At 40.4% G+C, this 25,779-nt stretch overlaps 2 protein-coding genes and 1 pseudogene across 2 annotated transcripts; all 3 read right to left on the bottom strand.

The window, feature by feature from the left end:
• Positions 1-6,382: 6,382 nt before the first annotated feature.
• On the bottom strand, positions 6,383-8,311 carry LOC119724090 (E3 ubiquitin-protein ligase TRIM56-like). The gene has a single exon (XM_038194999.1). It carries the CDS (start codon positions 8,309-8,311, stop codon positions 6,383-6,385), a length of 1,929 nt encoding a protein of 642 aa, XP_038050927.1.
• A 6,571-nt stretch (positions 8,312-14,882) lies between these two features.
• LOC119725146 lies at positions 14,883-16,814 on the bottom strand (annotated as a pseudogene).
• Positions 16,815-19,165: 2,351 nt separating this feature from the next.
• On the bottom strand, positions 19,166-21,121 carry LOC119725145 (tripartite motif-containing protein 45-like). The gene has a single exon (XM_038196505.1). It carries the CDS (start codon positions 21,119-21,121, stop codon positions 19,166-19,168), a length of 1,956 nt encoding a protein of 651 aa, XP_038052433.1.
• Positions 21,122-25,779: the final 4,658 nt, after the last annotated feature.

Genomic DNA, 25,779 nt, shown 5'->3' with positions numbered 1-25,779 from the left:
CTTTAAACGTGTATCCTAACCAAAATAGAACAAATCCTCCATGTCAGTTTATTTTTTTTTCATTCAGAAACAGTCCAAAGTCGAATAACTTAATAGTGTTAGTGGGAAGGGGGGGGGGGTTATAGTCAAAGATCCCTAGCTCTCATCTTTCCACTGTTCAATACATATCTTGTTGAAAGGCAGATCGCTCGTATGATTATCAGATATATGGACGTCGCAGCTAAATTTAAGAAACACCATGTGAAATCTGGGCAATCTTTACTCACCTATTTTAAGTGGTTCGCCAGTTAGCCAAAGTCTTCAACCACGGATACTTAGAGTGAGAATTCCACGGAATGTAAGAGCGAGGACTCCATTAAATTGTAGGTCCTATGCGTATAATGCAAGGCTATCGAGCGATGAAAGGTGCAGGAACAGCTCAACCCCAATAACTCAACATGGGAAGAACCAGTCGCTATTTTTGTCGCTCAAAGCAACACAATAAATTCCTCTTAATTCATGTTCACAAACACCTACAGTGTACACCATTCGTCTTTGTTCATATGGTTCAACGTATTTAGTATTGCGTGCAGCTCCGTTTTCTCATCATGGGGAAAACCATGCAGTTGCTATTATAATCGCTCTTAACTTCCCCAGCACGAACGCACAATGAGCGCTCCGGATCTGACTTAAGTTCAAACTTCGAACAGCAACACGGCGTCCTCAAATTGCTACGGAAGCTCAAAAAGGCCACCATATACTATAATAACTCGTACCTTGCATGAAAGCTGAGCGCATGCGTGTGAAATTGATGTTTTTATATTGGATTAAAGTATTTTATCACGAAATGAGAAACAGTAACGTTTATAGGCCATTTTTTCTGTATTTTTATGCTTTTTTTTTTTAAACACAAATTCCAATGCGTCCATGATAAATGCATTGATGTTTTTTTAACCTCAGACATCCGGTATAAATTTGTTTGTATAAAACCAGGATTATTCCCGGAAATAACATGTCAAGGTACGTACTTAGTGAGCAGAATTCACATCAGCATACACAGCGCAACATTTCATGATACAGTCCTGGACGTTGTGCCGATAACAAGTTTGTTTATTAGGACGGACGTCTGTCGATCCCAACTGAAACGTGGAGTGACATCATTAAAACAAAAATAAGATCAGCTTTAAAGGCTTACATGATCATAAAAACATAATCCGTTGAAGCGGGCCTACTCGCACTAACGTCTTGGCCATTTCGTATCAGTGGTTTATTCTTTTCTTTTTTTTCTCCGCAGGCTTTCCTACGGAACCAATCAGCGATCGAGAAAAGGTTTGATGATTCGCCTGATGGTTGCAAACATCAGCACTTTCCTAGGGAACCAATCAGCGATCGAGACTTGAAGGTTCAATGGCTCGCCCGACGGTTGTAAACATACACGTCCCGCGGTACGTTATCGAGCATCATATCAGCGCTTTTTAAGGGAACCAATCAACGATCGAGATACTGCGGTGATCATGCACGGATCCGGAGCAACAGCACAGCAATGCCACTATTGCTGTTGATCACTGGCGACTTGGGCCAAGACTATGAATGCACCTGATTCAAGTTCAAAGTTTAAACCAGCAGCCGCTCTCTGCGTGAAGCTACAGAAGCTAAAAACGGACATTACATACACACAGGAAAACGATCTTGTTCTATGAAATCCTCTCAACATGCGCTAGTAATCAAGACGTATTTATGATTAGATTTTTTATCAGGTAAAATGAGACGCAGTAATATTAATACCATGAAGTAGGCCCATATTTCATTGAGGCTAATTAGTTTATATGATTTAATGATGAATTTTGATTGACCAGGACATGAATATCACTTTATTGTTTGTTACGTGTTTTTTTTTGTATAATTTTATTATTGTTTTAACATTCTTTAAATAATGTATATTCGAATGCGTCGAGGACCAGTAAACCTATATTTTGCCACCTCGGTCAACTCACGTTTAAATTGGTTTGTCTGATATCACATGCATATCTGGAAATATAACTTATTTTGGCACAGTGCGCAGAAATCACCGGCTTACAGTGCGAAATTACTTTGTGCAGTCCACATGGGCGGCAGAAAGGAGGGTTGCCCCAGGAGCGGATAGCTCCCCCTCACAACTGGGAAATTTTCTCCCACTCTCATTTGTTTGACCAATTCAGCTGCTGGGGGCTTGTCTCCTGTCACCCCTCCCCCCGAAAAAATTTACTAATTAAACGAGAACACGAGCTAGTATTACTGTTTTTAAATCGTTATCGTAGACAAGTGTACTCATCCCTTTCTCTCAATGGGTTCTTGTACTGAATACAGGTAAATGAGGGGAAAACAGGATAAAAAGTGCGGCCCAAAGCTTCTAACAAGTTGCAACCCCCCCCCCCCCCCCCCGCACACGTCCACACACACTTTTCGAATTTAACGGGCGGGCTTTTTGATCAGAAGGTGCTTTGCCCCCTCCCCCCCCCCCCTTTCACACATATTCCACCGCCTCTCACTGTCTCACAGTTCCTGGCTTTATTTCAATAAGAAATTCATTGGGACTGACGTTGGTTGGTGGGTGGTGTCCATTTGGCGTCGCCAGGACTTTTTCGGGGGGGGGGGGGGGAACAAAGCACATGTTGTCATCAAAATCCTGGCACGTTCTCTAGCAAATTCTCAGGTTATCATTATTTCGGGGGTGGGCGGGACATTTACCCACCCCACCCCCATTGACACCCTGCAGACACCCATTTTGTTAAATGTGTATTAAATTCATAGCAAATGTGACTTCACACTTAATTTTTCCCTCTTGTTTTCCTGTTCCGGCTCCGCCCCCCCCCCCCTTGGCGACGCCCATGTGTCATGGGGAGGTTCTATGTGAAGATCAATTTATGTTCAATCAAATATATCAAAAGTAACAGAACTGCGCGACAAAGCTATTGTTGCTAATTTCCAAAAGATGCAGATGTCAATCACAATTCGTCGGAAGTCTATCAACAATCATTAGAAATCAATCAAAATGTTAACACAAGTCAATCAAAAGTTATCAGAAATCCATCGCAGTTCAGTCATCAGAAGTCAATCACAAGTCATCAGTAAACGACCACAAGTCATCAGAAGACAATCACAAGTCGTCCACTTTCGAGTCAAATCAAAAGAAATTCAGATATTTCTGAGTCATCGTTCATTTTATTCGAGTTGTGACATTGCGTATTTGATCCGAAATTGTCTTGTCATGAATTTGACTGAAACTCCAAGAATTTTGGAAAAGTGTGATTCATTCTTGCCCATCTTCAGTGCATAAACCATGCCTCTTCAGTATAACGAAGCGCGGCAGTGTTAATTTAACTCCAATATGCGACCCCGTCTTTCTAACTAATGGGCAGATTGTGATGTAGCAGTTTTCTCTTTGAAGTTAAAAAAGACATCATATTTTACTCTGTTCAAACCTGCTGTGGTCTGTGAGGAAACAACGCAGCTGAGTTTGATGAAAGAATTGAAAATGAACTTAAATTTTACGCATATTCTTGAATGTTCTCCCCTTTAAAAATCTCTTTCCAAATGTCGAAGAGGAAACAACATTCAAAAATTAAACTAATAATACCGGTCTAATTCTAAAAATCTGAAATTGATGATCCATCTGTTTACATTTGGTTATTTACATCTGCACAATATGCAGCTTTTTCAGCTCGAACACAATTATTTAAACGAACTACCGTTTTTTGGTAAAAAGAAAAGAATATTCGCAAAATGTATAGAGCTAAATTAAGATGCCTACCCAATCCTCTTAAAAATAGATTCGTTTTTTCTCCCAATGATTATTCAATTTGTATGCATGTATTTTGTAAAGAAATAATTCAATATTTAAACGTCGGTGGATTTTTTTTCAATGTCTCATTCAAAAGTGAATAGGTTTATATTGCTAGAGGGAAAAAAATGAAAACAAAAGTCTATCTTTTGAATTGAAATTCGAAAATGGCACGGGAATACATCTTTAACTTAGATTACTCGAAGATCTCCCCGCTGAATGTCTTCATTTGATCTGCAAACTGGAAAATATACAAGTTTAAAACTAAGGTAAACCGAATATCAAATTTGCAACATATTTATCTGATCTAATCTGCGCGTTCCATCTGGTCACGGTTGTGCATGACCGCATTTCTGTATTGACTGTCTCTCTCCTGACAGATTCCGTCCAATTTTTCAGTGAGAAGCTTTGCTTTGTTTCTGATTTTAGCGATTTCGCAGAAATATCACTTTGAGCCTGTGCCAGTTTCTTTTGCAATATACTTCTTGCATGTTTTGATGTAGTTGTCGTTTGATGCAAATTGCTCTTTGCTCTTATCGAACTTTCGCAATGTGTCTTTGACACTCTGACGAAATGATATAGTGGCATCAGTTATACTAATGAATTATGCTCCTACAAACAAATGTTTGAAAACATGATTTATTCGATCAAATAAAGTCATCCGACTGATACGACAAAAATTCTTCTTTCAAAGTTCTGTTGGAAAGGGCAGAACCTCAGCGTTCATTGCGTTCGCGCCTTGACCACAGATAAGCAAAACATTGATTTTGCATTTCATCATCGTTGACTTGCAAAAGTAGCCCACTAAATCTCACCACAATCAATAATGATGGCACTGGTCTAATTAATACACGATGCAAAAATATATTAATGCAAGTTTTTTGTTAATGGGATCACTGAAATAAAGATTGGTTGCTGACGTGTAAGTATCTGGAGACATGCATGAAAGAATTCCGAATATCTGTTCCAAACTAATCAAATAGACATGTGCGCTCTGGGACCAGCTTCACTGGGCTCGCTTATGTTTTTGTTGGGTGGGGTGCATTGTTTACCTCTATTTTAAATCTAAAATTGTAAATCATTTTTCTCTGCAGCAACAGGACGATAAGGAGAAGGGATAGAGTGTTCCTGAACTTTGATAGCTCATGAACATATCTACAACAAAAGACACAACATGCAAGACCAAGTGATCGCGCAGATAGAGACTAATAAACACCAACATGACCGTTTCGTCTTCACGCTTTCGCCGGAAGTAAAATGCAGTATACGCAGTTGTTGCACCTAAAAACTCAATTGATAAGTTCCCTCTGATTTCATTTCAAAGAAATGTAGAGAAATCAGTGTTTGCAACAATGAAATAACATCCAGATAATTCAATAGATGACTTTTCTTTTCTCATTCTTTTGTATATTTGACATGTGATTTGTACTTTGCATCAACACTGTTGCCTAAACACAAGTGATGTCAATTCGTGTATAAAGTAATTAACATAGAATCGTATAACTTTGAAGAGATTTTGCGTTGTGTCAAAGACATTCCAAGCATACTTTTAAATTAATGTTATTCACATATGTTTAAATAATGGTTCGTGTAATAGTCTGTATTAAAGTTTCGTGATCAACGGAACTAATTTAAGTCTACAGTATAAATGGCCTAAGGCAGAAGAAGAAAGTTAAAGACATCCTACAAAATGTCCAAAGCGTGATACATCTTCGATCGTATATTTACACATTAATGTTACCTTGCCCACTTGTTCAATGTACACATTGTATCGTCACTTTCGATATCGATTTTCTTTAACCATTAAAATCATCCCAATATTTCCGTTTAATGTATAAAGATCGGCCAAATAGACTCTAATTAAGATGCTATGGGCTCCGTGCGCCGAAAAAGAGGGCGCCCTTTTACCTAGCAACGACGTCCCATGGGCGGGACATTTCGCTGGTTGACGCGCACCGTTCGTTGTGTGTGACGCACGTACACCAGGAGATGTGTACTATGTACACGCAGTGGATGCGCTTCGCGCGGCAAACGAATTGCAGTCAGGCAAGATGGCGTCTTCGGTCACCCCCAACTGTACTCTCTTTGCTGGTGAGGGGGTACTTGTGAACGGAGCGGATATTAGCTACTTAGGATATCTAAAACGTGTACTTTTACTATGAACATTATCGAACATAGTACATCGTTATAATAAATTTAATTTAGAGAACAGAGTGTCCGTTGTTAAAAGAGTATCTCCAAGTGAAAGGATTTCGTTGGCATAAATGTGAAGCATGTTAAGAAACATTCGGTTACTATTTCTTTTCAGAAATGTATATATGAACACCGTGTGGGGACAATATGAACTTTTTCCTGCATGTACACGGATTTGTTTTCCCTTTCGACTTCATACAGTTGTGAGTCTGGGAAGTGCAGCTCCAAACAGGTACATCACATCTGCATTGACCAGTGGCATTGACCAGTGGCATTAACTACAAACAGTTAATTCAGTTCCCGACAGGTTTTACGAAAACATGATTACTCCAGCAATTAGTTCAGGCCAGTTTCAAGTTTCTAGCATGGCCTTGTTTGTGGACAGGTAAATCACATCCGCTGAAAGAATTTGACGGAGTGTTTGTCTGCGACAACGACGCCACCAGCGGGGGTGAACGCCATTCCTAATGGATTGTACAACCCTCGAGCAACCGTCGATATGAATGCACCATCTGAGTTGTAGTGCTGCACAACACTTTTGCCCAATGTATCGGCGTGAACGGCGACATAGATGCTCCCATCATCATCGCACAGAACACCAGTCGGTTTCGCAGGTTTCCCGTTCAGTGAGGTCATTACGTTGAACATCTCATTGCCCTTAAAGTCAACGCACAGCAACCTATTCTTCCTGTAGTTTGTGAAGATCAGGCGATCTTGAATTTTGTCGGTAATTGCTATGTAATAGTTAACCATGTCATTAGTTGTGGTTGCAATCATCGATCCGTCCAAGTTGTGAACACTGATGATCTTTCTTCCCCAGTCAGCAACTGCTACTCGTTGCGTGTCCATAGCAATATCAGTCAGAGCACTCCGTGAGAGTCCCTCTGCATCGTTAACCGAAGGTGTAAACTGGCGAACAAACTGTAGCTTATAGTCGAAAACTTTCACTTTATTTATGTCTGTGACAAAAAGCAGGTCATCATAGTTAACCACAACGCCCCAAGGAGCTTGCAACTGATGGCGACCAGCTCCTTTATCAATCGATTTTTTGTGCTGCCCATCGGAGGTAAACAACGATAGCCGTTTCTGGATTGTATCGGTTACAACAATGTCCCCGTTGTTGAACCGTGCAACACTGTTGGCCAACTGGAATTCCCCGTCGCCGCTGCCTTCCTTGCCGAACTCTTCCTTCAACTGCCATTTCTCTTCGAGCAATATTTCCCCCAGATCCGTATCACTGACGACATCTTGACATTTGACCCCGATGAATGCTAAATCCAGCCTTGCCGGTTTACACTTAAGCTCCTTCTGGAATTCCAAGTTGTGCATCACCTTCGGCTTGAGCTCCAAAAGCTCGAAATCATCAGCTTGTCTCATCAAGTCATTTACTGCCGTGACGATCTGATCTGCACGTTCCATCTGGTCACGGTTGTGCACGAGCGAATTTTCGTACTCACTGTCTCTCTCCTGACCGATTTCGTTGAGGTTTTCGGTGAGAAGCTCGGCTTTGTTTCTGATTTTAGCGATCTCTGCCTCCGCTTTTGAAGAAATAGCGCTACGACCCCGGGCCAGTTTCTCTTGTAATCTATTTCGTGCATGTTTGATCGAGTCTTCGTTTGAAGCGAATTGCTCTCTGCTTTTTTCGAACTTTTGCAATATAGTCCTGATACTCTCACGAAATGATTCAATGGCGTTAGTTATACCAACGAACTTATGTTCCGCTGACCGGTGTTCTGTTGCAGCACACATTGAGCAAATCAATATATCACAGGTTTCACAGTGAAAACATAAAGGCTGTTCAATGTGCTCCCGACATTTTGGTACGACAGCCTTGGTCACATCTGTTGGTAAAACCCTTAATTTGTCCAAATCCTCTGTTGGAATGATGCGATGGTCTTTAGTGTACTTCAGAAACTGGTGTGCCTCTTGGCATTTCTTGCAGATGTTCTCCTTGCAGTCAAGACATCTTGATACGGCCTCCTGTCCTTCTTCACAAGATTCACATGACGCATTAGTAGTTTCCTTTCCTAATAACTGCTCCTGTGTTTTTATTTCATCGACAAGAGAAATCAAAAAGAAGCTGGAAGAAAGACTCTGCAATCCCTCATCGGGAACTTGCGTCTCTCTCCTGCAGACTGGACATGTTATCTTCTCTGTCTCTGACTTCTGTTTGCTCATCATTTCTTCCAGACAGTTCAGGCAGAAGCTGTGTAGACAGTCCAGCATCTTGGGATCCTTGAATCGACAGCAACAGATCGGACATTCCAGATGTCCCTGGCTGATCCTGTCCAACACGGTTTTAGCTGCAGCTTCCGCCATCTTCAAATTTATATCCTAACCAAAACATAAAAAAAAAACTGCTTGTCTGTTATTTCATCCACAAACAGTCCAATTGTTCAACAGATAGAGGTGTGATGAAGGGGTATCCATTAATTGACTCCACATAACTAGCTTGTACTCTCTCATCACATTGATTGAAAAGCTACTTGTGCAAGCAAATGCCATGAATGTTATTCACAGCTATTTCACACAAAATGACGTTAACTTTAACAAAACACAAAGTTTACTCACCAACCTTGCTGATTAAACGGCTAGCTGAAGTCTTCAAAACAGATATTTAGCGTGACAATTCCCCTTTTACACACAGGAAACGGCAAAACTACCATTAAATGTTGTAGCCTTGCATATACCCTAGGCCTACATAATCGAGCGATGAATGGTGCAGCGACAACTGAACATGGGAAAAACCAGTTCCTATTTCTGTCGCACAGTATAATGTACATGTACATGTACCTTCCATGTAGCTTAACAATAAACTCCTTAATTCAAGTTCAAAGTCCCTCTACACTATTATAGACCCGTGTATGGCGCAACATACAGCATTCAATACCGCGCAGCTCCATTTACTCATCACTGGGAAAACCAGTTGCTATTGCAATCGCTCGGTACTGGTACACGTTCGTCCCCAGTACCAGCGCACAATGAATGCACCTAATTCAAGTTCAAAGTTCAAGCAGCAGCCGCTCTGTGCGTGACGGTGAAACCACAGAAGCTAAAATCGGTGAAACTACAGAAGCTAAAAACGGACATTTCATGCACACTGGATGTATTTTTTTTTTTTTGGACTAACCGGAAAATGTATATCACGTTATCGGATTGTATGTGTTTGTATAATTTCGTTATTGTTTTAACATTCCTTAAATACTAAATATTCGATTGCGTCTAGGACCAGTATTTTGCCACCTCGTGCTTAAATTGGTCTGTCTTATATCACATCCATACCCGGAAATATAACTTAAAACACACATACAACTTGGACAACGTAGGGATTTTCACCCACTCTCATTTGTGACCAATTCAGCTGTTGTGTGCTTGTACCTTTCACACACGCCGCCCCCACCCCCACCCCCCCCCCCACAAAAAAAAAAAAATTAAAAAAAAAATAAATAAATAAAATGTTCATAATTAAACCAGAACACGAGTAGTGAAAATTAGTGTTTTTACACCGATGTCGTAGACAAGTGTACTCATCCTTTGTTGTAGCCTTGCATATACCCTAGGCCTACATAATCGAGCGATGAATGGTGCAGCGACAACTGAACATGGGAAAAACCAGTTCCTATTTCTGTCGCACAGTATAATGTACATGTACATGTACATGTACCTTCCATGCAGCTAACAATAAACTCCTTAATTCAAGTTCAAAGTCCCTCTACACTATTATAGACCCGTGTATGGCGCAACATACAGCATTCAATACCGCGCAGCTCCATTTACTCATCACTGGGAAAACCAGTTGCTATTGCAATCGCTCGGTAGTGGTACACGTTCGTCCCCAGTACCAGCGCACAATGAATGCACCTAATTCAAGTTCAAAGTTTAGGCAGCAGCCGCTCTGTGTGTGACGGTGAAACCACAGAAGCTAAAATCGGTGAAACTACAGAAGCCAAAAACGGACATTGCATGCACACAGGATGTATTTTTTTCCTGATTAACCGGAAAATGTATATCACGTTATTGGATTTTATGTGTTTTATAATTTCGTTATTGTTTTAACTTGGACAGCGTAGGGATTTTCACCCACTCTCTGTGACCAATTCAGCTGCTGTGCGCTTGTACCTTTCACACACCCCTACCCCCCCCAAAAAAAATAACTCATCCCTTTTTCTCAACGGGTTCGTGTACTGAATACAGGTGAGAGAGTGGGGAAAAGGGCGGTCCAACGCTTCAAACAAGTCTCCCCCCCCCCGTTACAATCGCTGGAATGCTGCGATCCCACCTTGCGAAGGTACATTTACAGTCTCCATATACATAACATTCTCGGTAGCTTGTCACTCTAGAAGTAAGTTAATTATTCTAAAACTAAGTTAATTATTCACGCAAGCCGTACACATCACGTAACGCACATTTGTGGGTTCTTAGGAACTTGTATTCATGTTTAATCAATGCGACTAAATGACCCCTTATAAACCTGGGCGTTTCGTGATCACGCTACAGCTCCTACTCCTCACGAGGGACGTATCATCGCTGCCGCTCTCCAGCCAAATACCACGTTCCGGCTGTCTACATGGTCCAAGCCCAAGCGACCAATGATCAAGCCAAGACCAAGACCAAGACCAAGACAATGACCATGAAGACCAAGACCATGATGTCCAAGATCCAAGCCTGAGGCCCTATCATGCCGGGGAACCAAGACCTGACTCTCCGATGACCTCAAGCCGACAACATGGATCTCAAGCCGCCACACCGCTCCGTCCACGCCCCTCATCTCACCCCTCTTTCGTTATGGATACCTGTATCCCCTTAACTTATTTATAATTCATTATATTGTATTTTGGGATTTAATGTAGAAGTGTTAATATTCTTGACTTGAGAGAAGTTAATTTAATTTCATTCTTTGAAACTTAATCTTCGTCTCAGTCGTCCTTTCTTTATGGGTTCTGTCTTGTCCGTCTCATTTTACATTATTATTCAACCCTAAAACCACAACAGCGAATATCTGACTTCGTAACAGATATTATTGTGGGCTTGTCATGGAAATGAACTGAAAGCCAAACATTCATCGAAACTTGAACCCGTATCAACGGTTGCTTTGACGAAGATTACGTGTACGGCCTAATATTCATTGTGATAATTCTCTCTGCCAAAATGAGTTTCTCAGTTGAAGAGTGTTTAGGCAGACCAGAGTTGACGTTCCAAGATGTAGATGATTTGTCTAGAGATGAACTAGTTACCCTGGCAGAAAGCCTTGAGGTTAAGGTCATAGGCGGAGCCAAAAAGGCACATTTAAACCGAGTAGTAAGTAAGGCACTCATAGAAAATGGGTATATGGAATCTGAAACCGAACTTTCCTCTAGTCAGCATGAATTGGAAACCTTAAAATGACAACTTCGAATAAGAGAAATTGAAAAGGAAACAGAAATACAAAGGTTGAATTTTGAGCGTGAGAGAATGAATCACGAATTGAAAATGAAAGAACTGGAACTGCAAGGGCAAAATAAAACTAGTCATTCTGGCTTTGACTTTGCTAAAAACATCAGGTTGGTCCCAAAATTCGATCATAAAGAAGTTGCGAAATATTTCACATCGTTTGAGAATTTGGCTGAAAAAGTTAAGTGGCCTAAAGAACATTGGACCACCTTACTCCACAGTGTATTTGAGGGAAAAGCAAAAAATGTGTATTCCGCATTGTCAGCAGAGCAGAGCTCAGACTATGATATCGTAAAGCAAAGGATTTTGAAGGCTTACGAACTTGTGCCAGAGGCTTACAGGCAGAAATTCAGAAATGTTAAACAGAGACCACAAAATCAGACGTATGTAGACTTTGCTAGGGAAAAGCCAATCAGTTTGATCGATGGACTTATTCCAAAGAAATAGGGAAAGACTTTGAAAAATTACGTAATCTCATGTTACTTGAAGAGTTCAAAAGCTGTCTTCCCAACCAGATCAAAACTCATTCATCAGATAGAGGAGAAGAAAAACTTGAGGCTGCTGCCATTATGGCAGATGACTTTGAATTATCCCATCGTCAGTCTTTTGGTCAGTCGAGTTTTAACTCTCAAAAACGATGGCATAACTATGGCGGAAATTCAAAACCTAAATCTTCAAACTCAAGTCCTGGGTCGGACAAAAATTCCGCTAAGGAATCAGGGCCGAGCTCCAAAGAGCAACAGGCTAATCCTGCCAGTAATTCGCCGAAATCGTCATGGCGAAATAACAGACCGATCTGCAGTTTTTGTCATAAACTTGGGCATACTTATGAGATTTGCTTCAAACGAAAAGAGCAAATGGAGAAGGGTGTTGCTTTAACTGCCCAAATTTCATGTCGATCAACGGACTTAATTTTTACGCATATTCTCGAATGTTCTCCCCCTTAAGAAACTTCCTTCCAAAATGTCGAAGAGGAAACAACATCCAAGAGTTTGAAGAATTAAACTGATAATACCGGTCTAATTCTAAGAATATGAAATTGATGTTCCGTCTGTTTACATTTGGTTATTTACATCTGAACAATATGTAGCTTTTTTTTAGCTCGAACACAATTATTTAAACGAACTGTCTTTTTGGTAAAGAAAAGAATATTCGCAAAATGTATAGAGCTAAATTAAGATGCCTACCCAATCCTCTTAAAAATAGATTCGTTTTTTCTCCAGATGATTATACAATTTGTATGCATGTATTTTGTAAAGAAATAATTCAATATGTAAACGTCGGTGGATTTTTTTTCAATGTCTCATTCAAAAGTGAATAGGTTTATATTGCTAGAGGGAAAAAATGAAAACAAAAGTCTATCTTTTGAATTGAAATTCGAAAATGGCACGGGAATACATCTTTAACTTAGATTACTCGAAGATCTCCCCGCTGAATGTTTTCATTTGATCTGCAAACTGGAAAATATACAGAAGCTACTTCAGATAGCACCGGACAAAGTCGATTACGTATTGTAACCTACAAGTTTAAAACTAAGGTAAACCGAATATCAAATTTGCAACATATTTATCTGATCTAATCTGCGCGTTCAATCTGGTCACGGTTGTGCATGACCGCCTTTTTGTATTGACTGTTTCTCTCCTGACAGATTCCGTCCAAGTTTTCAGTGAGAAGCTTTGCTTTGTTTCTGATTTTAGCGATTTCGCAGAAATTTCACTTTGAGCCTGTGCCAGTTTCTTTTGCAATATACTTCTTGCATGTTTTGATGTAGTTGTCGTTTGATGATTGCTCTTTGCTCTTATCGAACTTTCGCAATGTGTCTTTGACACTCTGACGAAATGATATAGTGGCATCAGTTATACAAATGAATGATGCTCCTACAAACAAATGTTTGAAAACATGATTTATTCGATCAAATAAAGTAATCCGACTGATACGACAAAAATTCTTCTTTCAAAGTTCTGTTGGAAAGGGCAGAACCTCAGCGTTCATTGCGTTCGCGCCTTGACCACAGATAAGCAAAACATTGATTTTGCATTTCATCATCGTTGACTTGCAAAAGTAGCCCACTAAATCTCACCACGGTCAATACTGATGGCACCGGTCTAGTTAATACACGATACACTAATATATTAATGAATTTTTTTTTGGTAATGGGATCACTGAAATAAAGAGTGGTTGCTGACTTGATAGTATCTGGAGACATGCATGAAAGAATTCCGAATATCTGTTCCAAACTAATCAAATAGACATGTGCGCTCTGAGACCAGCTTCACTGGGCTCGCTTATGTTTTTGTTGGGTGGGGTGCATTGTTTACCTCTATTTTAAATCTAAAAGTGTAAATCCTTTTTTCTCTGCAGCAACAGGACGATAAGGAAAAGGGATAGAGTGTTCCTGAACTTTGATAGCTCATGAACATATCTACAACAAAAGACACAACATGCAAGACCAAGTGATCGCGCAGATAGAGACTAATAAACACCAACATGACCGTTTCGTCTTCACGCTTTCGCCGGAAGTAAAATGCAGTATACGCAGTTGTTGCACCTAAAACTCAATTGATAAGTTCCCTCTGATTTCATTGTTGCCTGAACACAAGTGATGTCAATTCGTGTATAAAGTAATTAACATAGAATCGTATAACTTTGAAGAGATTTTGCGTTGTGTCAAAAGACATTCCAAGCATACTTGTAAATTAATGTTATTCACATATGTTTAAATAATAGTTTGTGAAATAGTCTGTATTAAAGTTTCGTGATCAACGGAACTAATTCTAGTCGACAGAATAAATGGCCTAAGGCAGAAGTAGAAAGTGAGAGACATCTTACAAAATGTCCAATGCGTGATACATCTTCGATCGTATATTTACACAGTAATCTTGCCAACTTGTTCAATGTACACATTGTATCGTCACTTTCAATATCGATTTTATTTAACCATTAAAATCATCCCAATATTTCCGTTTAATGTATAAGGATCGGCAAAATCGACTGTAATTAAGATGCTATATTATACTTAGGATATCTAAAACTTGTACTTTTATTATAAACATTATCAAACATAGTACATCGTAATAATAAATTTAATTTAGAGAATAGAGTGTCCGTTGTTAAAAGAATATCTCCAAGTGAAAGGATTTCGTTGGCATAAATGTGAAGCATGTTAAGAAACATTCGGTTACTAGTTCTTTTCAGAAATGTATATGTACACCGTGTGGGGGACAATATGAACTTTTTCCTGCATGTACACGGATTTGTTTTCCCTTTCGACTTCATTACAGTTGTGAGTCTGGGAAGTGCAGCTCCAAACAGGTACATCACATCTGCATTGACCAGTGATGGTATTAACTACAAACAGTTAATTCAGTTCCCGACAGGTTTTACGAAAACATGATTACTCCAGCAATTAGTTCAGGCCAGTTTCAAGTTTCTAGCATGGCCTTGTTTCTGGACAGGTAAATCACATCCGCTGAAAGAATTTGACGGAGTGTTTGTCTGCGACAACGACGTCACCAGCGGGGGTGAACGCCATTCCTAATGGATTGTACAACCCTCGAGCAACCGTCGATATGAATGCACCATCTGAGTTGTAGTGCTGCACATTACTGTTGCCCAATGTATCGGCGTGAACGGCGACATAGATGCTCCCATCATCATCGCACAGAACACCAGTCGGTTTCGCTGGTTTCCCGTTCAGTGAGGTCATTACGTTGAACATCTCATTGCCCTCAAAGTCAACGCACAGCAACCTATTCTTCCTGTAGTTTGTGAAGATCAGGCGATCTTGAATCTTGTCGGTAATTGCTATGTGATAGTTAACCATGTCATTAGTTGTGGTTGCAATCATCGATCCGTCCAAGTTGTGAACACTGATGATCTTTCTTCCCCAGTCAGCAACTGCTACTCGTTGCGTGTCCATAGCAATATCAGTCAGAGCACTCCGTGAGAGTCCCTCTGCATCGTTAACCGAAGGTGTAAACTCGCGAACAAACTGTAGCTTATCGTCGAAAACTTTCACTTTATTTATGTCTGTGACAAAAAGCAGATCATCATAGTTAACCACAACGCCCCAAGGAGCTTGCAACTGATTGCGACCAGCTCCTTTATCAATCGATTTTTTGTGCTGCCCATCGGAGGTAAACAACGATAGCCGTTTCCGGATTGTATCGGTTACAACAATATCCCCGTTGTTGAAACGTGCAACACTGTTGGCCAACTGGAATTCCCCGTCGCCGCTGCCTTCCTTGCCGAACTCTTCCTTCAACTGCCATTTCTCTTCGAGCAATATTTCCCCCAGATCCGCATCACTGACGACATCTTGACATTTGACCCCGATGAATGCTAAATCCAGCCTTGCCGGTTTACACTTAAGCTCCTTCTGGAATTCCAAGTTGTGCATCACCTTCGGCTTGAGCTCCAAAAGCTCGAAATCATCGGCTTGTCTCAGCAAGTCATTTACTGCCGTGACGATCTGATCTGCACGTTCCATCTGGTCACGGTTGTGCACGAGCGAATTTTCGTACTCACTGTCTCTCTCCTGACCGATTTCGTAGAGGTTTTCGGTGAGAAGCTCGGCTTTGTTTCTGATTTTAGCGATTTCTGCCTCCGCTTTTGAAGAAATAGCGCTACGACCCCAAGCCAGTTTCTCTTGTAATCTATTTTGTGCATGTTTGATCGAGTCTTCGTTTGATGCGAATTGCTCTCTGCTTTTTTTTGAACTTTTGCAATATAGTCCTGATACTCTCACGAAATGATTCAATGGCGTTAGTTATACCAACGAACTTATGTTCCGCTGACCGGTGCTCTGTTGCAGCACACATTGAGCAAATCAATATATCACAGGTTTCACAGTGAAAACATAAAGGCTGTTCAATGTGCTCCCGACATTTTGGTACGACAGCCTTGGTCACATCTGTTGGTAAAACCCTTAATTTGTCCAAGTCCTCTGTTGGAATGATGCGATGGTCTTTTGTGTACTTCAGAATCTGGTGTGCCTCTTGGCATTTCTTGCAGATGTTCTCCTTGCAGTCAAGACATCTTGATACGGCCTCCTGTCCTTCTTCACAAGATTCACATGACGCATTAGTAGTTTCCTTCCCTAATAACTGCTCCTGTTTTTTTTTATTTCATCGACAAGAGAAATCAAAAAGAAGCTGGAAGAAAGACTCTGCAATCCCTCATCGGGAACTTGCGTCTCTCTCCTGCAGACTGGACATGTTATCTTCTCTGTCTCTGACTTCTGTTTGCTCATCATTTCTTCCAGACAGTTCAGGCAGAAGCTGTGTAGACAGTCCAGCATCTTGGGATCCTTGAATCGACAGCAACAGATCGGAAATTCCAGATGCCCCTGGCTGATCCTGTCCAACACGGTTTTCGCTGTAGCATCTGCCATCTTGAAAGGTATATCCTAAACAAAACAGATCAAAAACTCCGTTTAAATGATTTCATTTAAGAACAGTCAATTTTAGAGTACGGCAGGAAGGGGCGAGGTGGGTTGGAGGTTGTTCTAGCCAAAGACTCCGGCCACCTAGCTAACACATTTGCTTATCACTTTCATTAAAAAGTTATTCGTCGTTCTTGGGAATGTTTTCAAAGCTATTTCACATACAAAACAAAACAAAATCTTGTAAAACGTAGGCCAAATTTACCTACTTTTTTCTTAAACTGACTCGATTGTTAGCTGAAGTCTCCGAATACAGATTTACATTTCACGATAAGCACAATTGCATTGTAAGCTCAATATAACGTTGACGACAAAACTACCGTTCAATAGCGAAACATTGCATGTACCAGGTATGCCTACATTATTAAGCGATGAATGGTGAAGTGATACGTGGGAAAAACCAGTTCCTATTTCTGTCGCAAAGTATATACATGTCGTGCACCTTATGTAGCTGAACAAACGCCCTAATTCAAGTCCAAAGTCCACCTACACCATTATAGACCCCTGTGCGGAGTACAGTATTCAATACCGAAGCTCCATTTACTCATTAATGTCGTCCTGTGAAATCTATACAGCATGCCTTCGTAGTCGAGGCGTATTTACTTTGAATTGGAGTGTTTTTATCAGGTAACGTTCATATTATGCAGTGGGCTCATATTTCAACATTTTCCGCCGCCGCTGACAGTCCCTGGCTTTATTCCAATTAGAAATTGATTAGGACTGACGTTGGTCGGTGAGTGGTGTCCATGGGCGTCGCCAGGATTTGATGGGGGGGGGGCAAAGTACATGCAGGGGCGGATCCAGGAATTTTGCAGGGGGGGTTTCATCAGTAAAAAATCTGAAATTCCCCTCCCCCCCCCCCCCCCCCGCGACGCCCATGTGTCAGGGGGAGGTACTATATGAATATCAATTGATGTTCAATCAAATGTATCAAAAGTAATCGAACTGCGCGACAAAACTAAAAACTATTGTTGCTAATTTTTCAAAGATCAGAATGTGTAACAAAAGTCATCAGGAATCGATCAAAATGTCAGCACAAGTCAATCAAACGTTATCAAAATTCCATCACAATTAAGTCATCAGAAGTCACTCACAAAGTCGTCCACTTTCAATTCACAAGAAATTCAGATATTTCTGAGTCATCGTACATTTTATCAAACTTGTACCATGGCTTATTTGACCCGAATTGTCTTGTGAAGAATTAAAGTGAAACTCCAAGAATTTTGGAAAGAGTGTGGCTCATTCATTTCCCATCTCTGTGCATAAAGCAATACCTCTACAACATAACGAAGCATGGCGGTGTAAATTTAACTCCAATATGCAACCCAATTTTTATAGAATAATGGACAGATTATAATGTAGCAGTTTGCACTTTGAAGTAAGAATAGACATCATTTTTTAACTATTTTCAAACATACTCTGATCTGTGAGGAAAAAACGCGGCTGAGTTCTATGAAAGAATTAAAATAAACTGAAATTGTACACCTATTCCTAAATGTTCCTTCATTAAGAACTCTCCTCCCAAATGTCGAAATGGACACAACATCAAGGAGTTTGGAAAATGAAACAGATAATTCCGGTTTAATTCTAAGAATCTGAAATTGATGTTCGGTCTGTTTACATATATTTACATCGGAACAATTGCATGCAGCTTGTTTACATCTATAATATTCATTATTGAAACAAATGCCTGTATTGGTAAAAAGAAAAGTATTCACGAAAAATACACAAACTTAATTAAAGTTGCATATCCCATGCTCTTCAAAAATGGATTCTTTTCTTTCGACGCATTTTCAATTTGTATGTATGAATGTGAAGAGTTTATTTATTAACTAAATGACTGTACACTTTTAGTTCAATGACTCAATCAAATATGATCAAGTTTTATATTGCTAGCTAAACAGCATTTTTTTAAAAACCAAATCGAAAGTAGCAGGCGGAATGCATCTTTAACTCAGAATATTCGAAGATGTCATATCATATCATCTCAAAATGGCATAACATTAGAACTGTAAACTGGAAACTATACAGAAACCACTCAAAATAACAGCGGACATAGCATAATGTTATTTGGAACGTTAACACTATTAAAGGTAAATCGAATATTCATTTGTAATATAGTTGTCACGTTAATTGTCTGGAGCATTGACAGCAAAAATGTCCTATTCGGTTTCCTTTTTTAAACGAGAGTTTTCAGGTTACTTTTTTCGATTAAAAACAAACGTTTTCCATGCAGTTTTTTTTATTGCAGAGAACGAATTTGGTTACAAGAGGGACATGATTGTCCGTGGTGGAGTAGATTACATCCGCTCAAAGATCTTGACTGAGTGAAGATCTGCGACAACGACGTCACCAGCGGGGGAAAATGCCATTTGAAACGGATTGGTAAACCCTTGGGCTACTGTTGATATGAATGCACCATTCGAGTCGTAACGTTGCACTTCGGTATTGCCGACGTTACCAGACTGAACAGCGACATAGATGCTTCCATCATCGTCGCACAGGACACCTGTCGGTTTCGCTGGTTTCCCTTTTAATAAGGGCATTACGTTGAACACCTCATTGCCCTCTAAGTCAACGCATATCAACCTCTTCTCCGCGTAGTTTGTGAAAATCAGCCGCTCTTTGTTGCTCATTGCTAGGAAACTTGTAGTCATGTTGTCCGATGTACTTGCAATCAATGATCCGCCCAAGCTGTGGACAGTGATGACTTTTCTCCCCCAATCAGCCACTGCTACTCGTTGCTTGTCCACAGCAATACCAGTAAGGTCACTCTCTGGTAGCATCTTTGCATCGTCAACGGAGGGTGTAAACTCGCGTATGAACTGTAGTTCATTGTCAAAAACCTTCACTTTCTTTTGGTCCGTGACGAAAAGCAGATCATCACGGTTAACCGCAACGTTCCAAGGAGCTTCCAATTCCCGACATTTGGCTGCCTGAGCTTCCAACTGATCACCACCAGCTCCTTGTTTAACAGACGTTTTGTAAGACCCGGTGGAGGTAAACAACGATAGCCGATTCTGCGTTGTATCGGTTACAACAATATCCCCGTTGTTGAAACATGCAACACCATTGGCCCACTGGAATTCCCCGTCACCGGCGCCTTCCTTGCCGAACTCTTCCTTCAACTGCCACTTCTCTTTGAGCAATATTTCCCCTAGATCTGTGTCACTGACGACATTTTGACAATTTACCCCGATGAACGCCATATCGAGCTTTGCCGGTTCACACTTGAGCTCCTTCTGGAATTCTAAGTTGTGCATCACTTTCGGTTTGAGCTCCAAAAGCTCGAAAACATCGGCTTGTCTCATCAAGTCATTTACTGCCGTGACGATCTGATCTGCGCGTTCCATCTGGTCACGGTTGTGCATGAGCGCCTTTTCGTACTCGCTGTCTCTCTCCTGACCGATTTCGTCGACCTTTTCTGTGAGAAGCTTTGCTTTGTTTCTGATTTTATCAATCTCTGCCTCCTCCTTTGCAGAAATATCACTACGAGCCTGAGCAAGTTTCATTTTTAATTTATTCCGTGCGTATTTGATCGAGTCTGCTTTTGATGCATATTGCTCTTTGCTTTTCTCGAACTTATGCAATATGTCGTTGACATTTTCACGAAACGATTTGATGACGTCAGAGACTTCAGTGTACGTGTGGTCTGCTGATCGGTGCTCTGTTACAGCACACATTACACAAATCAGTATATCGCAGGATTCACAGTAAAAACATAACGGCTGTTCAATGTGTTTTCTACATTTTGGAGTGACAGTCTTGGTAAGATCCGTAGGTACAACACTCGACGTTTCCAATTCCTGTGCTGGAATGATACGATGGCCCTCGGTGCACCTCAGAAACTGGTGTGCCTCTTGGCACATCTTGCAGATGTTCTCCTTGCAGTCAGGACATCTCAATTCACCATCGTGTCCATCTTCACACGATTCACACGTCGCACTAGCAGATAATGCCTTCCCTAATAATTGTTCTTGTTTGTTTATTTCATCGACCAGAGAAATCAAAAAGAAGCTGGAAGACAGGCTCTGCAATCCTCCATCAGGGACTTGCGTCTCTCTCCTGCAGACTGGACAAGTTATCTTCTCTGTCTCTGACTTCTGTTTGCTCATCATCTCGTCCAGACAGTTCAGGCAAAAGCTGTGAAGACAGTCCAACATCTTGGGATCCTTGAATCGACAGCAACAGATTGGACATTCCAGATGTCCCTGGCTTATATTGTCCAGCACGGTTTTAGCTGCAGCTTCCGCCATCTTTAAATGTATATCCTAACCAAACATAACAAAAAAAACTGCGTGTCTGTTATTTCATTCACAAACAGTCCAATTGTTCAACAGATAGAGGTGTGATGAAGGGGTATCCATTAATTGACTCCACATAACTAGCTTGTACTCTCTCATCACATTGATTGAAAAGCTACTTGTGCATGCAAATGCCATGAATGTTATTCACAGCTATTTCACACAAAATGACGTTAACTTTAACAAAACACACAGTTTACTCACCAACCTTGCTGATTCACCGGTTAGCCGAAGTCTTCAAAACAGATATTTAGCGTGACAATTCCCTTTTTACACACAGGAAACGGCAAAACTACCATTAAATGTTGTAGCCTTGCATATACCCTAGGCCTACATAATCGAGTGATGAATGGTGCAGCGACAACTGAACATGGGAAAAACCAGTTCCTATTTCTGTCGCACAGTATAATGTACATGTACATGTACCTTCCATGTAGCTAACAATAAACTCCTTAATTCAAGTTCAAAGTCCCTCTACACTATTATAGACCCGTGTATGGCGCAACATACAGCATTCAATACCGCGCAGCTCCATTTACTCATCACTGGGAAAACCAGTTGCTATTTCAATCGCTCGGTACTGGTACACGTTCGTCCCCAGTACCAGCGCACAATGAATGCACCTAATTCAAGTTCAAAGTTTAGGCAGCAGCCGCTCTGTGTGTGACGGTGAAACCACAGAAGCTAAAATCGGTGAAACTACAGAAGCCAAAAACGGACATTGCATGCACACAGGATGTATTTTTTTTCTGATTAACCGGAAAATGTTTATCACGTTATTGGATTTAATGTGTTTTATAATTTCGTTATTGTTTTAACTTGGACAACGTAGGGATTTTCACCCACTCCCTGTGACCAATTCAGCTGCTGTGTGCTTGTACCTTTCACACACCCCTACCCCCCCCCAAAAAAAAATAACTCATCCCTTTTTCTCAACGGGTTCGTGTACTGAATACAGGTAAGAGAGTGGGGGAAAGGGCGGTCCAACGCTTCAAACAAGTCTTCCCCCGCCCCCGCCCCCCCCCCCCCCGTTACAATCGCTGGAATGCTGCGATCCCACCTTGCGAAGGTACATTTACAGTCTCCACATATATAACATTCTCGGTAGCTTGTCACTCTAGAAGTAAGTTAATTATTCTAAAACTAAGTTAATTATTCACGCAAGCCGTACACATCACGTAACGCACATTTGTGGGTTCTTAGGAACTTGTATTCATGTTTAATCAATGCGACTAAATGACCCCTTATAAACCTGGGCGTTTCGTGATCACGCTAGAGCTCCTACTCCTCACGAGGGACGTATCATTGCTGCCGCTCTCCAGCCAAATACCACGGTCCGGCCGTCTACATGGTCCAAGCCCAAGGGACCCATGATCAAGCCAAGACCAAGACCAAGACCATTACCATGAAGGCCAAGACCATGATGTCCAAGATCCAAGCCTGAGGCCCTATCATGCCGGGGAACCAAGACCTGACTCTCCGATGACCTCAAGCCGACAACATGGATCTCAAGCCGCCACACCGCTCCGTCCACGCCCCTCATCTCACCCCTCTTTTGTTATGGATACCTGTATCCCCTTAATTTATTTATAACTCATTGTATTATATTTTCGGATTTAATGTAGAAGTTTAATTTTCTTGACTTGAGAGAAGTTAATTTAATTTCGTTCTTTGAAACTTAATCTTTGTCTCAGTCGTCCTTTCTTTATTGGTTCTGTCTTGTCCGTCTCATTTTACATTATTATTCAACCCAAAAACCACAACAGCGAATATCTGACTTCGTAACAGGTATTATTGGGGGCTTGTCCGGGAAATGAACTGAAAGCCAAACATTCATCGAAACTTGAACCCATATCAACGGTTGCTTTGACGAAGATTTCGTGTACGGCCTGTATTTGTTTTGTTTTCGCATATTCATTGTGATAATTCTCTCTGCCAAAATGAGTTTCTCAGTTGAAGAGTTTTTAGGCAGACCAGAGTTGACGTTCCAAGATGTAGATGATGTGTCTAGAGACGAACTAGTTACCCTGGCAGAAAGCCTTGAGGTTAAGGTCATAGGCGGAGCCAAAAAAGGCTCATTTAAATCGAGTAGTAAGTAAGGCACTCATAGAAAATGGGTATATGGAATCTGAAACCGAACTTTCCTCTAGTCAGCATGAATTGGAAACCTTAAAATGACAACTTCGAATGAGAGAAATTGAAAAGGAAACAGAAATACAAAGGTTGAATTTTGAGCGTGAGAGAATGAATCACGAATTGAAAATGAAAGAACTGGAACTGCAAGGGCAAAATAAAATAAAACTAGTCATTCTGGCTTTGATTTTGCTAAAAACATCAGGTTGGTCCCGAAATTCGATCATAAAGAAGTTGCGAAATATTTCACATCGTTTGAGAATTTGGCTCAAAAAGTTAAGTGGCCTATAAAAGAACATTGGACCACCTTACTCCACATTGTATTTGAGGGAAAAGCAAAAAAGGTGTATTCCGCATTGTCAGCAGAGCAGAGCTCAGACTATGATATCGTAAAGCAAAGGATTTTGAAGGCTTACGAACTTGTGCCAGAGGCTTACAGGCAGAAATTCAGAAATGTTAAACAGAGACCACAAAATCAGACGTATGTAGAGTTTGCTAGGGAAAAAGCCAATCAGTTTGATCGATGGACTTATTCCAAAGAAATAGGGAAAGACTTTGAAAAATTACGTAATCTCATGTTACTTGAAGAGTTCAAAAGCTGTCTTCCCAACCAGATCAAAACTCATTCATCAGATAGAGGAGTAGAAAAACTTGAGGCTGCTGCCATTATGGCAGATGACTTTGAATTATCCCATCGTCAGTCTTTTGGTCAGTCGATTTTTAACTCTCAAAAACGATGGCATAACTATGGCGGAAATTCAAAACCTAAATCCTCAAACTCAAGTCCTGGGTCGGAACAAAATTCCGCCAAGGGCCGAGCTCCAAAGAGCAACAGGCTAATCCTGCCAGTAATTCGCCGAAATCGTCATGGCAAAATAACAGACCGATCTGCAGTTTTTGTCATAAACTTGGGCATACTTATGAGACTTGCTTCAAAAGAAAAGAACAAATGGAGAAGGGTGTTGCTTTAACTGCCCAAATTTCATGTCGATCAACGGACTTAATTTTTACGCATATTCTCGAATGTTCTCCCCCTTAAGAAACTTCCTTCCCAAATGTCAAAGAGGAAACAACATCCAAGAGTTTGAAGAATTAAACTGATAATACCGGTTTAATTCTAAGAATATGAAATTGATATTCCGTCTGTTTACATTTGGTTATTTACATCTGAACAATACGTAGCTTTTTTAGCTCGAACACAATTATTTAAACGAACTGCCTTTTTGGGTACAAAGAAAAGAATTTACGCAAAATGTACAGAGCTAAATTAAGATGCCTACCCCATCCTCTTCAAAAGAAATAGATTCTTCTTTTCTCCCAACGAATATTCAATTTGTATGCATGTATTTTGGGAAGAAATAATTCGATATGTAAACGTCGGTGGATTTTTTTTCAATGTCTCATTTAAAAGTGAATAGGTTTATATCACTAAGGAAAAAAAAGCGATTGAAAAAACAAAAGTCTATCTTTCGGGTTGAAATTCGAAAATGGCACGGAATACATCTATAATAAGATTACTCGAAGATCTCCTCGCTGAATGTCATCATTTGATCTGCAAAATATACAGAAGCTACTTCAGATAGCAGCGGACATAGTCGATTACGTATTGTAACCTGCAAGTTTAAAACTAAGGTAAACCGAAATTCAATTTGCAACATATTTATCTGATCTAATCTGCGCGTTCCATCTGTTTCCAGTGGTGCGTGAGCGCCTTTTCGTATTGACTGTCTCTCTCCTGACGGATTTCGTCCAATTTTTCAGTGAGAAGCTTTGCTTTGTTTCTGATTTTAGCGATTTCGCAGAAATATTATTAGTATGAGCCTGGGCCAGTTTCTTTTGCAATCTATTTCGTGCATGTTTGATATAGTTTTCGTTTAATGCAATTTGCTCTCTGCTTTTATGGAACTTTTGCAATGTGTCTTTGACACCCTGACGAAATGATATAATGGCATCAGTTAAACCAATGAATTTATGCTCCTACAAACACATGTTTGAAAACATGATTTATTAATTGATTCCGATCAAATAAAGCCATCCGACTGAAACGTCACCTCGCCATGGCTATTACAAAAATTCTTCAATCAAAGTTCTGTTGGAAAGGGCAGAACCTCAGCTCTAAACCTCAACGTTCATTGCGTTCGCGCTTTGAACACAGATAAGATAAACACGGATTTTGCATTTCATCATCGTTGACTGGCAACAGTAGCCCACTACAGCCTGTCTCCAAAAAAAAATAGTACAATCGAAAACGATTTTTTTCTTCAATATTAAATCTCAGCATAAGTAAGTCGTTTTGAGCATCACATTAAGGAAAAAAGACCAGGCTTTCTCATCCTGTTATTTACATGTATTTTCCATTTAACTTCTTTTTTTTGAAAATGAATTTTGTTTATAAAAAATGACATTGAATATAAAAAAGCATTTAATTCATTATTTTTGCATGGTTTTAACGAACATTGTTAATCATTGTTATTCGC

This window comes from Patiria miniata, unplaced genomic scaffold, assembly GCF_015706575.1.
Source record: "Patiria miniata isolate m_02_andy unplaced genomic scaffold, ASM1570657v1 HiC_scaffold_18, whole genome shotgun sequence".
Taxonomy (NCBI): Eukaryota; Metazoa; Echinodermata; class Asteroidea; order Valvatida; family Asterinidae; genus Patiria; species Patiria miniata.
The sequence above is the reverse complement of the archived record's forward strand: the minus strand, read 5'-3'. Positions and strand labels throughout refer to the sequence as shown.